The following is a 14,821-nucleotide window of genomic DNA, read 5'->3' as shown; positions in this document are numbered from 1 at the left end:
TCCGGAGCCTGTGCTCCGCAACAGGAGAGGCCACAACAGTGAGAGGCCCGCGTTCGCCAAAAAAAAAAAAAAAAGATTTCAGGGAGGAGAGATGGACAGGAAAGAGCTTGAGCCAGATGTGTTGAGGGGGGGAGGGAGGGTGCTAAGTACACAGATTCTAGAGGCTGCATGATAGAGAAAGGGGCCTAAACAAAGGCCAGAACAGTGAGTTTGATTCAATGAGTTATTCTCATGCCATATGGGGATATCAATCTTGTCTCCCTGACAAAAACAGTAAACTTCCTACAGAAGAGAATCTAGCCATGTATTTCTCCTGCATCCACTTTAGCTGCTAAACAAATATTTAACCAAGTGGAATCGCCAGTGACTTCCTGGGAGTTTACACAGGACATGTCACTCGGCGGGTAAGGAGCTGTGCCTCCTGGGTCCCTTCTTTCCTTCTCTCCTCTACACCAACACTCAACAGACAGAGCCACTGGCCTGTTGATTTGATTCCGTGAGTCTGAGGGAAGCCACCTTCACCAGCATCCTGGACTGGTCAAGAAACTTTCTAAACCTGAGCCCTGAGGCTGAGAGGTAGGAGGGTTATTTATAAAACGTTTTGACTAACGTATATATAGTTTTAATCCCAACACATCCATAAAATCTGACAATTACTCCTTTAAGAAAAAATCAAGTTGCAGCCAGTGTAAGGGAGCAATGCATTACTTTCATCTTGGGGAGGGAAACCAATCAGTGCTGGAAGTGCTGGACTCTCTCTACCCCTTGACTTAACTACTCCTTTCAAGGCACAGTCGGATACGGTGACTTGCTGACAGCTGGTAGAACAAACTGGGCATGCTCAGCTCAGATCCTCCCTTGCTCACTGGGTAGGAGAGATGCCCTTTACCAGGTGGCCCCTGGGAGGCCCCCATTGCAGGTTCTGACCATCTGAAGACTACCTGGCCACAAGCAAAGCACCTGACTCCTTGGCTTAGGGACACCAGATGTGAGTGGGCAGAGCGTGCTATGAGCAGCATAGAGCAAGAGAAGGTAACTCACCAGTATATTAAGAACATCGTCAAAAATTGTTACTGCTTGTTGTCAGCAGTCTACACAGCTAATCTCAAATAGGCAATATTTTGCGACTGAAAGTTCCTAGATGACACACGGCAATTCTCTGAAGGAAGGAGGTAAATAGCCACCATGGAACTAAGCATTACTTTCTTCAACACTATTTTTTCTTTTTTTTTTTTTTTTTGCGGTACGCGGGCCTCTCTCTGCTGTGGCCTCTCCCGTTGCGGAGCACAGGCTCCGGACGCGCAGGCTCAGCGGCCATGGCTCACGGGCCCAGCCGCTCCGCGGCACGTGGGATCCTCCCGGACCGGGGCACGAACCCGTGTCCCCTGCATCGGCAGGCGGACTCTCAACCACTGTGCCACCAGGGAAGCCCTAAGCACTACTTTCTTAAGGCACGCCTTTCAGGGGAGCCCATATGGAGAAGCACCACACTGAACATTCAGGTAGGGAAAAGAAAAACAACAAATCCTGTGCAGGAAACATGAAAATTATGTAAAAACTATGACGTACCAGATCAGAGTGAAATCCAAGAGGTGAGGATATAATCTCTCTCGTGGAGAAAAAGTGAAATGAGTTGCTGTGATGGATGCCTAACGCCATCAGGAAATGGTGTCAATTTTCCTGGAAGAACAGATAGGAGCCTTCCAGGAAATCTAGGATTTCAGGCAGCAGGATCTGTTCTTACCTCAGGATGTTCAATCTTCACGAAGCTTAAGAAAGGTCCCCATCCTGAAGAAATATTAATATAATTATAACCTAAAAGTTCTAGGTGCTAGGAAGGTCTGCCCCAGGGATGGTTATATTATAAAAGAAAGGTTCTGAGGTTTAGAAATTTTGCTCCGTCATGTCCTGGGAAAATCTCAAAGGAGGCAGTGCACTCTTGCTGCTCTCCATTTAATTCACAGGAGTAGCTGCAAGCACGTACTGAACACCACCCAGGCACTGTACATGCACTTCCCATGGTCCTCCCCACCCCATGCAGGTGGGCACCGTTATGCTTCCTGTTTTACAGGTGAGGAAGGCGAGTCTCAGGGAGGTCAAGTCATTTGCTGCCCTGGCCAGAAATGGTGAGCCCAGTTTCACAGCAAGACCTTCTGATGCCAAAGCCCTTCAATTACTGGCTCCACTGCATGCTGCAATCACCAACCACTTAGGAAACTCCTTGTTTTTAAGTAACTTCTCTCAGTCTGTTTGCAAGTGAACTTTCTTAGATTACAGGAACCCTAGCTCCAGGTTCCACCCACAAATGCCTCACAACTATTTCCAAAAACCATAGCTGATTTGAGGAGAATCAGGCAAATCCATTTACTGGTAAAACTGCAGTGACAAGACGTAGAGTCACGAATTCCAGTTTCTTAATTTTTTTTTGGCCACGCAGCTTGCAGGTTCCCTGCCCAGGGATCGAACTCGCACTCTTGGTAATGAAAGCGCAGAGTCCTAACCACTGGACCATCAGGAAATTCCCCCAGTTATTTAGAGCAGAAAGCACTAAAAGCCTGAAGTCAAAGAGGCTGGGGGCTTCCCTGGTGGTGCAGTGGTTGAGAGTCCGCCTACCGATGCAGGGGACACGGGTTCGTGCCCCGGTCTGTGAAGATCCCACATGCCCCGAAGCGGCTGGGCCCGTGAGCCATGGCCGCTGAGACTGCGCGTCCGGAGCCTGTGCTCCACAACGGGAGAGGCCACAACAGTGAGAGGCCCGCGTACCGCAAGAGAGAAAAAAAAAAAAGAGGCTGGGTTTCAGGCAGGCTCCACCAGCTGTAGTGACTTTAGGTGAACTGCAAACCTCACAGGCCTAATTTTAAAAGGGAGAGAGAAAGAAAGAAATGCTATTTCATTGGAATATTTGAAAAATTAATGGTAATATACATGAAATAATTTTGTAAGCTGCAAAGCCCTGTGCAAATGGAGGCTTCAATTATAATTATTTTGACTCAGCTATTTGACTGGGATCTTACAGAGAATCTGAATCATCAGGTAGCTTTTTCTTTTTTTTTTTTTTGTGGTACGTGGGCCTCTCACTGTTGTGGCCTCTCCCGCTGCGGAGCACAGGCTCCCAACATGCAGGCCCAGCAGCCATGGCTCACGGGCCTAACTGCTCCGCGGCATGTGGGATTTTCCCGGACCAGGGCACGAACCCATGTCCCCTACATCAGCAGGCGGACTGTCAACCACTGGGCCACCAGGGAAGCCTGCATTTTTTTTTTTTTTTTAAATGAGATGTAAAATAGCCTAATGATCAAGGACAAAGCCCCGGACTCGGGACAACTAGGTTCAAATCCTGGCTCTCCCACTTAACTTGCTGTTTGATACTGATCAAGTTACCTACCTTTTCTATACCTCAATTTTCTTATCTGGAAAATGGAGCTAATAATTAGTGCCTACCTCATAGGGTTTCCCCGAAGACAATTCAAGTTAAAATAGTTAAAGAACTTAAAATATTTCTTGGCACACAGGATTCTTGACGTGTATTACTCAACTATTATGATGTTCATCACGCAGGCAAAAGGTGGACTGCGATTTAGTAACCTTCACTACAAAACAAAACTGCTGCAGCAGAGGGAATAAGATACATGATACCTTTGACAAGCAGCCCTGAAATGTACTGGATTTTTAATTCTCTGGGACGCTCTTTTGGAGAGAAAAGTAAGTTATCAGGCTTCCAGTAAAGCCCTGCTTCTTCCTCCCTTCCCCTGCTCCTTTCAAACGCAAAGAAACCACGAAGGCACCACTCAAAGCCCTCTTTCCTAGGCATTCTGCATCTGTAATTGCCAACTCTGCGCTCTCTGGCTGCAAAGTTATTTCACAAATGTCTATTTTATTGCCCCTAAAAGGTAAACTCTACAAGGGCTAGTTATAGTTCTTCTAAAATCCCCACAGTGCTGCGCACAGCGCTACAGACACCGTTTGTGTGCCATAAATAATTGGGGAAGGGGTTGAATTCACAAGAAGGAGCTCAGACTCCCTGCAAAGTGGTCAGATGCAAGCTAGGTCTGAGCCTCTACTCCTCCTCCCAAGCCCAGGGCAGATGCTGCTATCAGATCACAGCCTTCCCTCCCAGAGACCCTGGAAGAAACCTCAGAATCCTTTTCAACACTGCACCACAGGCAGCCAATACAAACTGACTGGAAAGATGAACCCCTTTTGCCATTTCTGCTTCCTAGGCACTCGTTAACTGAGTCTCTATAGCACTGGGACTTTACCACTATTATCATAACTACCACACTCTGCTGTACAGAGCTGTTGACTTGTATGCCTTCAGTAAAACAGTGACTTTCAAAATTTTGATCATGAGACCTCAATAATAACCCAAATCAGCACTTACCAAACTGAAGCTAAAGTTTCCCAAAATACTCACCAGATTAATGTAATGCACTCTGATATTTCCTATTATATTCTATCTAAAAATAGTGATTCAGACCCACAAAATTCATCTCATGGTGCACTATGGTTTACAACTATATGATAGATAGATAGATATAAAATGTTAGTTATAGAAATAATGTTAAGATACCATTAGCAGCTGTAACTGATAAGCCCTGAAATAACCTTCGCTTCAATAGAAGTTCATTTCTTACTCACATAAAAGCTAAACAAGTGTGGACTGGCAGGTGGCTTCCACCGGGCAGTCATTAGGGTGGGTTCCAAGCTGTTTCCATTTTGTGGTGTCTTCAACACATGACTTCTAGAGTTCCCACATACAGGATCATAGCAATCCTGCCTGGGAAGTTTTTTTATGGATCAGGTGTACAGGTGACACTCATTGATTTCAACCTCATTCCACTGGCTAATATTTAGTCACATGGCCTCCGTTTAACTGCAAGGGACCTGGGAAATGTAGTCTAGCCATGTGCCCAGGAAGAGATGAAACAGATCTGATGATCAGCTAGCAATCTCTGCCACAGACTTGCCACTTGAAAAACCCTCCAAGGGAAGGACCTAGACTTATTCACCTTTATGTCTCTAGTGACTAGGAAAATATTTGGCTCAAGGTAAGTGCATAGAAAAATGTATGATCAGAGAATGAATGGGGAACAGGGCAGGTCCTGGCTAGAGTTCCAGAAGTGTTATGGTTTATGATTAGGCTCCGTGATTTTCTCCAAACTCACGCCTGTGCAAATCCACCCCCACACACACCCTGCCCAAAGCAGAGCTGAATCCAAAAATCTGGATTAGGGCAGGTAGAGAAGAGACCAGAGAAACTGTGTTCCCTTCTGTTTGGGGGCTGCACAGCCACTTACTCTTCCTACAAACCACACGCCTGTTGAAAAGGTGCACATCAGAACAATTAAGAGCACACAGGCTTTCGAGGCAGATTAATCCTGACCAGGCCTCTCTCTGGCTACAGAACTACAGCTGAACACTCAGCACGCTGAGCATCTTCCATACATTATCTCATTGCGTCCTCACAATAAGCCACTGAAGGGCACAGATTTCTCCCTCTGACCCTCCAATTCCGTGAGTGAGAATTAATGTCTTCTACCCCTGTGTTTCCAAAGTCCTTTTTTCACGACCCTTTCCTATAATTCACTTATGGGAGAGCCAGTTGGCATGTGGAGGTACATATCTGTTCATCTTGCCTCTCCAATTACACTTCAAGGACAGGGGAAATAGCATACACTTGAGAGTCCAAATACCTAGGTTCAAATGCCAAACCCAACTTAATAGTTTTGTGAGGTTAGCTAAGACGCTTACCTCAATACTTGAGCCTCGATTTCCTTATCTGACAAATGGGGTCAGAAGTCCAACCTCAAGGGGATGTTGGGATATATAAACCTAATACCTATAAAGAACTATGCCTGGCACATAGTAGGTTCTTTAAAAAGTAAGAATGTCCCTCCTCTATCTCTCCTTGAGGGCAGTGATAATGTTTTACTCCTGGGCACAAACACCATATCTTGCATATAATAAATATAAAACAAATGTAAGTTGAAATGCATTAAATGACAAGCTTTACTGTTGAAAAATAAAAATAAAACCACAAGCCCGGTCTTGGTCTTTAGACCGGGTTCGTTTTTATCTCCCCTCCCCCTTCCCACACACTTCTTTACTCTTCTCTCTTTGGATAACGTGAACTTTTTTTTTTTTGTACTCAGAAATTTTAAATGGCTAACAGAGCACCTCAGGATTCTTTCCTCCGGCCATTATCCTTCTCTTTCAAGTTGTGCTCAGCAAGATTATTTGGATATTGGAGCTAAAAACGGTCAGATTACAAGTGGAGGTCCCTGAAATGTAACATTCCCCATTGCAGGATTCTGGAATTACACCAAGCACCAGGGAGGGGTTGCTCTTCCCCAAACAGCTCACTGTTCTGAAAAAAGCCTTTGTTTTAAGGCTTTGCCCTGTGGAATCTTCTCCAGTCCAGGTCCCCAGCACTAGCCTGGGACTGCTCACATCTAGAGTATCTGTATGCTCCCTGTAAAAAAGAACACTCAAGAGTCCTACCATCTTGAAAAAATTGCTGCTCTCTGAGTCTTGGTTTGTATCTCACAGCACAACGCTCATTGTTTTGGAACCACTTGTTCTGATTTCTCCAGCAAACCCTGCTGATGATAGCAGCTACTAGGTCTGTGGTGCTGTGTAAGGTGCTTTATGTCAATTATCTCCTCTAATTCTTACAAAAACCCTGTGAGTCAGATATTACTGTTATCCCCATTTTGCAGAGAAGGAAACTGAGGCTCTGAAGGTCAAAGAACTTTGCCTAAGGTCACGCAGCCAGCAAGCAGCAAAGCCCCATTTCAAACTCTAGTCTATCAGGTCCAAATCCCATTCCATTTCTGTTACTCCATACTGCCTCTTTAAAAGGCTATAAAAGAAGGTTCTTTCTGTACAGAAATACTTCAGAAAATAAACAGTTTGGACTGGTTGATCTTTAGGTCCCTTCCCCCTCTTAAAAAAAAAAAAATCTATGGTTCTATGAGAGAAGGAAAAAAAAAGGAAATGTAAGCAGGCCAAACATTATGAGGGTTGGCTTATCAGTATTTCATAACAGCTTTTGGATCAAAACTCTACAGAACCTTATTTATGGACAGACAGTGACTGTTACGCAGAACCTTTTTATACAACCTTTTCATCTGAGGATATTGTAGCCTTCTACTGCCTTTCTATTAGTGAGAGATGGGGTGTGAAATTTGCTGGCCCTGCCAACATTATCCCATTAAATTATCTGCCCTCTTTCAATGTAATTCACTCAGGGGCAACAGTTTGAGACTCAGGCCCTGTGGCTGTTCATGGCTGGGCGTTCTGAGGGGGGAGGTGTGAAGGAAAAAGTTCAGGTGGTGGTAGCATCCCAATGACATAACATCAATCCACGTTTCACTGCCTTACCAAAATAAAGTGGATGCCACAATTATCCCATTCCTAAACAAACTGAAAACCCCAACCGAGCTTACTGCAACAAAGAGAGAGCCTTTTTACTGCTGTTTATTTTTATTTTGTATTCGTTAGCTTTTTAGATATTCCTGGCATGCAAGTCAGGCTCCGTGTAACAAGCAGCTGCATTTAGTTAAGGATCTCGAAGAGTTCCCCCAACCCAAAGCCCCCACCCCATCATCCCCCCCTTCAACTCCAGAGAACTTTCTCAGAATCACAGAAGACTATTCCTTTCTGTCTGTCTACAGAACAGACTCTCCTGACACACCTTGGGGACTAGGTAAGGCCAAGCTGAGGCTCTTCTGTTTGAGAAAGAGTCCTCGGAGACTTGAGTGTTTCCCAGATGGGGCTGGATTTGCGAGGGTCTGATCCACATCAGGAACTTGGAGTTGGCAAGCCAGCTCTCCCACTAGAGAACACTCTAATAAATCACCCCTTTTCAGCCTACACCCCAAGTTGTACACCAAGATGCAAATACAGAGGCACTTCATCAAAATACATCTCATCGCTGGTTGGAAGGAATTGCCAGACACGCTCCTCAAACCGCATCCAAGGTGCAGTTCATTACAACAATATAATTCCTCCTGATCAGAAGTGCAGACTATAGAGCCATTCCGGTCTATCTCTGAGTTACAGCAGGTCTTGCTCAGGCAACTCCAGCACAGGAAGGAAAACTGAAATTGGCTGTCTCCAGTCATTTATTATAACCCCTAGATATGGCTAAGAGAACACCCCTTTGCTGCTCTTAGAAAACCTGGGGAAGGGGCACCTTTGGCTCCTACATAACATAAAAATAGTGTAAATTTTAATACTTAAACCAGGAGAGACTGTCTAGGGCAGCAGTTAGATAAGAGCATGAACTCTTAGCCTCTGTAAGGCCAGAAATGCCACTTCCTAGCCATGTGACCTTGAGAAAGTAATTTAACCTCTCTGTGCCTAAATCAAAATGAGCTAATTATGCCACCTCCCTCATAGGGTTGTTGTGAGGATTCAGTGAGTTAATACTTGAAAAATGCTTAGAACGGTGACTGGCCTATTGTAAGGATTATGCAAGTGTCTGTTAAATAAATTGTGCAAACACCAGCATCTCAGAATGCTTGGGTTCAGGGAAATACATTCCTGGTAGAGGTCAAAGGATTTGACACCATTCTTCAGCTTCTCTCAGGCCCAATAACAGCCGGCCTGGTGGGAGAGAAAGCAGAAAGTGAGGAGAGATAGAGGCCCCATGGCTTGTGCAGATCTGGGCTAAGGCCCAGGACCCCCCCACACCAACCGTCAACCTTTTGCAACCTACCCAGGAAGGCAACTCATTGCCCCAAGCACCAAACACTCCAAATCAATGGTTCCTATTTTGGGGGGATTGCAGTTTCCTTAAAAAATCAGATTATAGCTAGAAACATACAACCACAACAATGCATATTAAATTTTGTGTATTATTTCTGGGGGGTTTCCTAGCCTTAATTTCAGGTACCCCAAGTTAAGACCCTCTAGGCTGGGTGCTCTTCTCCAGTATTTGCCATACATGGTTTCATTGAGATCTCATAACACTCAGGTAAGGCTGAGAAAAACTAATCACCATATCCAGTATGTGGCAGAGAAAAGATTCAAACCCATGTCTGTTAACTCCAACACCTGTGCTCATAACCATTAAGCTCTACTGTTCAGTTCTACTATACTCCCTTCATACTAGAAGATGAGACAAGAAAAGGAAAAATCCTTGAAAATACGCCATGTTGAGTTTTTAACTAGGAAAAGCAAATAACACAACAATTTTACATACAACCAAAAAAGTTATTCTCCATTCATTCAACAAAAATCTATGGCCCACTTACTATATACGTGTATAAACATATGCCATTTATATAGATATATATGTACATAATATATAGTCTACAGAGCATTCCTTTCTCCATAGGATGCTGGGTACGATTTTCAAAAATACTTGAAATGGGGTATGTGGTACCGCCAAACCACAGCCAAGTTGAACACTAATGAATGCAAGTAACACACCATTTAGAAACTTTCAAGTCTCATTTGAGGCCTATGCTCACCATGCCGGAGATGGAGAGAGGAAAATACAGACCAAAGTTAAGTTTGTAAAAGGACTCCTAACTAAATACCAGAAAGATAATCCCAGGTATCAGAATAGCAATACAGCCATCAGGTATACTGAATCAATATTAAAAATTAAATATTCCCAACACACTGCCAGAGGCAGTTGGACCACACCCCTTGTTAATTAGGCCTCTGTGTGGCTCCCCCAGGTAGGATTTTCAGGTGTCTCTAATAAAGATGCAGCTGGATGACTTGGTCTCCAGTGTTTTCACCAGGAAAGCTAACAGTCCTGTTGCCCTCAAGAGATTCTGATTCTAGAAGCCGACAGGACAGGCACCTATTAAAACATCATTGGAAAGTTTACAAAATGACAGCAAACAGTAGCAGGCCACCCCTCTCTGACTCCAAGCAGCCAAACCACAGAATCTACAGGATTCTGAGAGGCCTAGGTGGGTTCTAAAGGCCCTGAGCTCTGGGTACAGTTATCACGGCTTCAGCTTCTTAGAGAGGTTTAGCTCCGGTTGGTAAGAGGAAGATGGGGAGAAAACAATGAACAGACCAGAAAAAGCAAATGTAAAGGTTTGCTCCTCCTGGCTAACAAAATAGAGAAATGATGGGAGAAATGCTGAGCACTTTTAAAATAAATAAATATATGAAACATATCTCCCCTTAGGCTGATTTCCTGAGCCTCTGGCTGAGTTACCTTAAGAATCTTGGATCAGACAAGGTAAATCTGAGTTCCAATAGAAGGCTTCTCCCCAGAGAAAATATCAAGCATTCACAGAAATAGAAAGGGATTTATTAGACAATAAATAAGACAGTAATAACTGATTTTAGCTCAATATTGAAGAGCTCAGAATAGGCAATACTCTTTCTTTAAAAAAAAATTTCATGGGAGAAAAAGAAACAATTTTAATTCATACGCATGGAGGTCCCACAGAAATGGGACCTAAGAAGTGGTCAAAGCTGGCAGCTTTTATACTTTTTAGACAAAGAAACAATAAATTTGTGAGGAATTTTTTTAAGTTTTTTTAAGCCTGTAGACAATTAAACAAGACAGAATTTGGGTGACTGCCGATAACAAAATTGTCTTACACTCAGCAAAATCATTGCCTGTACATTTATTTAAAGGCAGATAACCAAGGAAAGATGGACTGTACCCTCCCTCCCCCCTTCCCCTCCTTCCCCATGATCTAAAAGCAACCACCTTTGAAAGCTTATGTAGAAGTAGAGTGAACAGAGGATATAACCGAAGTAATCAAGGCCTCATGCTAGGAGCCTTCCTTGCCTTAGCTAGAATCACCCTGGTTATCTCCACCTCAATTCACCGGGCAACCTGACATCAGAAGGATGTTTACAATGTTTTAGGCAGCATGGCCCCTTCTTTACTTTTCACCCAGGTGTGTGGCATGGAACCAGATGTTTGGCATCAACGAAGCAAACATCCATGTGACCAAGCTGTTTACATTTCATTAGGATTTTTCATCAGGAAGGTGCACTCCCTGCTGATGTACATCTTAATTACAATTAGGAGCTGTATTTACCCCGAGGAGCCTCCAGATTAGCCCAACCACACTATAGGATCAATTTCAGAATCATCCTGGGAAAATGTGGTTCCCACTTCCCCAAAGTCATCTCTAAGAAATCAAAATTCACCCACAACTTCCTTCCAGAGTGTGTTTTCTACTACGAAAAATATTAGCTAGATTTTAGTCTAAACTAATTCTGCATAGTCCATGTAGCGAATAGATCTTTTCCCCTCAACTGCTAAATAGCCCAGAGCCTTTTTTTCCTAAAGCCAGCGTTAACTTAAAAATGAAAGATGCATGATAAAAGAGCCTGGGTTGGGGCTGCGAGTGTGGGAGGGAAGAATCCAGGGGCTCCAGCACCCCCTCAAGGGATGCATGTTAAAAGTGAGGCCCAAGACCCTGGAGACTTTAATCAACTTTCCCCCTCCAACCTCCAAAGAATGAATCGGCTGTCTCCACAGGCGCAGCCGGGCTCTTCCCTCTCATTGTGTACCGGCTTAGACACAGCAAGGATCCCAGCTTCCCGCAGCGAGCTAAGACGCTCTGGCTTTCGGTGAAGTCTTTCTCTAACTGTTGCGATTGTCTTTGGAGATTACCAAAATCAAGTATGCATTAGCTGTCTTTTCCCCCCTTGTTTGTAACACACACACACGCACACACACACGCACTCTGGAGCAGCAGGCCTCCTCTGACAGCACATTTTGCACAAAGTGGCGGCGGCGGCAGCGCACACGTTGTGGCCTCCATCGTGACCCTCCAGAAGGCCGGCGAGCCGGGGACGATGGAGATGCGAGGCCGCCCGAGCCCCAGGAGGACAGGGCTTTTGTTTGGGTCGGTCTGCGGACAGCCTGGGCTCTCGCAGGCACCCCTGAAAATACAAACTCCCTTCTGGACCACGCTCTCCAAGGCGTCTGCGGTTTGGGAGCAGGATGGACTTGCCTGAACACCGGTTGGAGTGCGTTAGGGGTCCGGCGAGAGATGGGGGGGACGAAAAGCATCCCATCGCCCCACGACCCCCAACCCCTCCACGCTTCCTGTCAGCGCTGACAACTGCGGCTGGGCGCCGAGGAAGAAGTCCCCGGGCGCACCCCCGGCCCACAGCGGGGCTCCCGGGTGAATCCCCTCGCCTGCCTCACCGGCGCCTGGAGTCGCGCTGGCAAGACCCCCGACCCCCCGAGGCGGGCGCGACGCTTCCTGTCTGCCAGCGCCGGGCGGGCCGGCGGGAGGGTGGCCGGGGCCGGGCGGGCCCGCGAGCCGGCCGATGCTCCTCTTACCTTGGGCAGCGGCCCCACGCGCCGCCAGCAGCAGCGCGGCCAGAAGCGCCAGGAGCAGCGGGCGCGCCCCGCGGCGGCGCGGCCGGTGCATTCCTCCTCTCGCGGCGGCGGCGGCGGCGGCGGCGGCGGCGGCTCCCAGGCCGCGCGCAGAACATCCACGGGCTCTGCCCGGGGTCCCGGCCACCTCGTCCCGGCCGCTCTCCCCACAGGATGCCGGGGGCGTCTGAGAAGTTCTTTGTTCCCTCTAACCTGCTCCTTCGCCTCCGCCCGGCCGCTCAGGACCCCGTAAACGCGGTCCCTCCCCAGCCCTCTGGCTGCAGCCTCGCCGCGTCCGGACGGTCAGTTCAGTCCTGGGCTGTCGGGGTCGCACTCGCGGACTGAGAGTCTCGCCGGCTTGGGCTCTGAGAAGAGCGCGCCCTGCGTCCGGCGGCTGCCGTCCCGGGGCTCCCTCCGTGGCGGCCGCGGCGGCTCCTCCTGCTCTGCGCGCTCGCTCTCTTGCTCTCAGCCTCCCTCAACTTGTCACTTTCCACCAACTCTCCAGCCCAGCGGCCGGGCCCCGACCAATGGCAGAGGCGAGCCCAGGCCGGCGACCCAGCGCCCTCTGCTGCTGCCTCTCAACACCCGCACCCTCCCAGACGTCCCAAAAGTCGTTGCTCCCGCGCCTCCCCTGCCCCACGACAGCTCAAACCTGTGGCGGGACTTGAGCCCAGCGGGCCCTTGGGGCCATTTGACAGAAAGGGAAACCGAGGCTCAGGGACACTTGTCGGGCTTCGCAAACCGGTTCGTGGCTGAATGACTTAGGAGACCCAGATTCTAGCGGCCTCAGCTCTACCACTGTTAGCTGTTGTGACCCCGGGTAATAGAACGTTTAGTGATATCATGCAATTTCCCTTCTGAGTTTTTCTTTGACCCAAGTGATTTATGTGTTCCCATTTTGTCTTCAATTTCTAGTTTCACTGCATCGAAATCGATGTCATCTGTACTGTTTCTTTATGGAGATGTATTGAGGATTTCTCTGTGGTCAGTTTTTGTCAATGTCCCCTTGGTCTCTTGAAAGGTGTTTTTCTGTCTTCAGAATGTGGAGATAGGTGACTATCTCAATTTGACCTTTATATTATGTTTCTTAGGCCTTCTGTGTCTTTGCATATTTTTTCGTCCGGTTGCTCGGCCAAAGGGGTCATTAAAGTCTCCTACTAACAGTATGTTTTTGTCCATTTCTCCTGGTTAAGCGTTATGAATTTTGTGGTACATGAATACTTATGACCTTGTAGAGAGGACCTTTGATCATATGGAATGGTGAGCACCTGCTGGGTTCCAGGCCCTGATTTAGGCTATGAGGATGCGAGAGCAAAAAGAGACACCAGTCAGTCTTGGCCTAGAGGAACACCGAGAAGCCCACAGTATAGATAATCGTTTCTTGAATGCCTCCTGTTCGCCTAGTGCTTCGTGTGCATTTAGCTCCTGAATCTTCCATTGACAGTTAAAAAAAAAAGTCATTACAAATTTTTACATCTCTTTGCACTTTTACATAGATTATCCTCATAATACAGTTTTGGAGATTGAAATGCAAAAGAGTAAGTGACTTGCCCACAGTCACACAGACAATGGATGGCCAAGCCAAGACTCAGTCTCTTTGCCATGATGGGCCTAAAAGTTCTTGGCCAGAGCCTAGCATATAACAAGCACTCGATGAGTGGCGGTGGTTATTATTGCTGCAGCAATAGCCTCTAAGTACCTAGCTTTAGGATTTTATAATGAGCAGTCACCTCATTGAAGGCAAGGACTTTGTAGCCCACATTCTGTCCCAGCAGGTCCTAGACTCTAGGCTCGTGGCCCTCTGCCTTCAGGCAGGTGAATGACTAACCCATGTGGGACAAACAGTCACTTATTCTTCTCAGGACTTCAGGGCAGGAGTGTCCCCAGCTGCCTTGATAGCTTTTCCCCTTTCTATCACTCTGACCTGAGGTCAAGGAATGATGGACAGAGAGGCCTTGGGTCAACCAGTTTATCGCCCAAATAGGTCTGTCCTCAAGTTTCTCTGCCTGAGACCCATTCAATCCTGTCTCAATTATCTCCTGTCACTTGCCTGAGGAACTTACTGCACAAGGTTCTCTTGTTAGAAAACTGTCTTTGATGGTCGGCCTCAATACACCATGGTCCAGAAATCAGAGGAATCTCAGGACACTGCACATTGCTGAACAGTCTTCCGTCGTCTACAGAACAACACTTAGTTGCCAGACAAGGAGCCTTTTCTGTTCTACCCACCCTGCCCCCAAACTCCAACCCATAACGGCTTGGCCCAGGTATCTTAGGTAACAGACGGCTGCCAGTGCTGAGTATACAGAACTTAATGGCACTTTTATCAGTACTTAAACCTTCCAGGAACTTAATCACAGAATCATAGACGTGAGGAATGTGACAGCTGGAAAGGGCCCTGGAAATTACCCCCCTTAACATTTTATAGGGGAGAAACATGGGAGTCAGAGAGGTGAAACTTCCTGGCCCAAGGTCCCACAGCTGGTCAGAGCCAAAAGT

General features: G+C 46.8%; 1 protein-coding gene across 2 annotated transcripts in view; it reads right to left on the bottom strand.

Moving 5' to 3' along the window:
* The window catches only part of ROR1 (receptor tyrosine kinase like orphan receptor 1), a 410,068-nt gene extending 397,254 nt beyond the window's left edge, over positions 1-12,814 (bottom strand). For both annotated transcript variants that reach the window (XM_067726407.1, XM_067726409.1), the window contains exon 1: positions 12,287-12,814. In XM_067726407.1, coding sequence (XP_067582508.1) covers positions 12,287-12,377 — 91 coding nt within the window. In that variant the 5' untranslated portion in view covers positions 12,378-12,814. The remainder of the gene's footprint in view (positions 1-12,286) is intronic.
* Positions 12,815-14,821: the final 2,007 nt, after the last annotated feature.

This window comes from Pseudorca crassidens, chromosome 2 (assembly GCF_039906515.1).
Source record: "Pseudorca crassidens isolate mPseCra1 chromosome 2, mPseCra1.hap1, whole genome shotgun sequence".
NCBI lineage: Eukaryota > Metazoa > Chordata > Mammalia > Artiodactyla > Delphinidae > Pseudorca > Pseudorca crassidens.
Note: the sequence above shows the minus strand (reverse complement) of the source record. Positions and strands in the feature narration are given on the sequence as shown.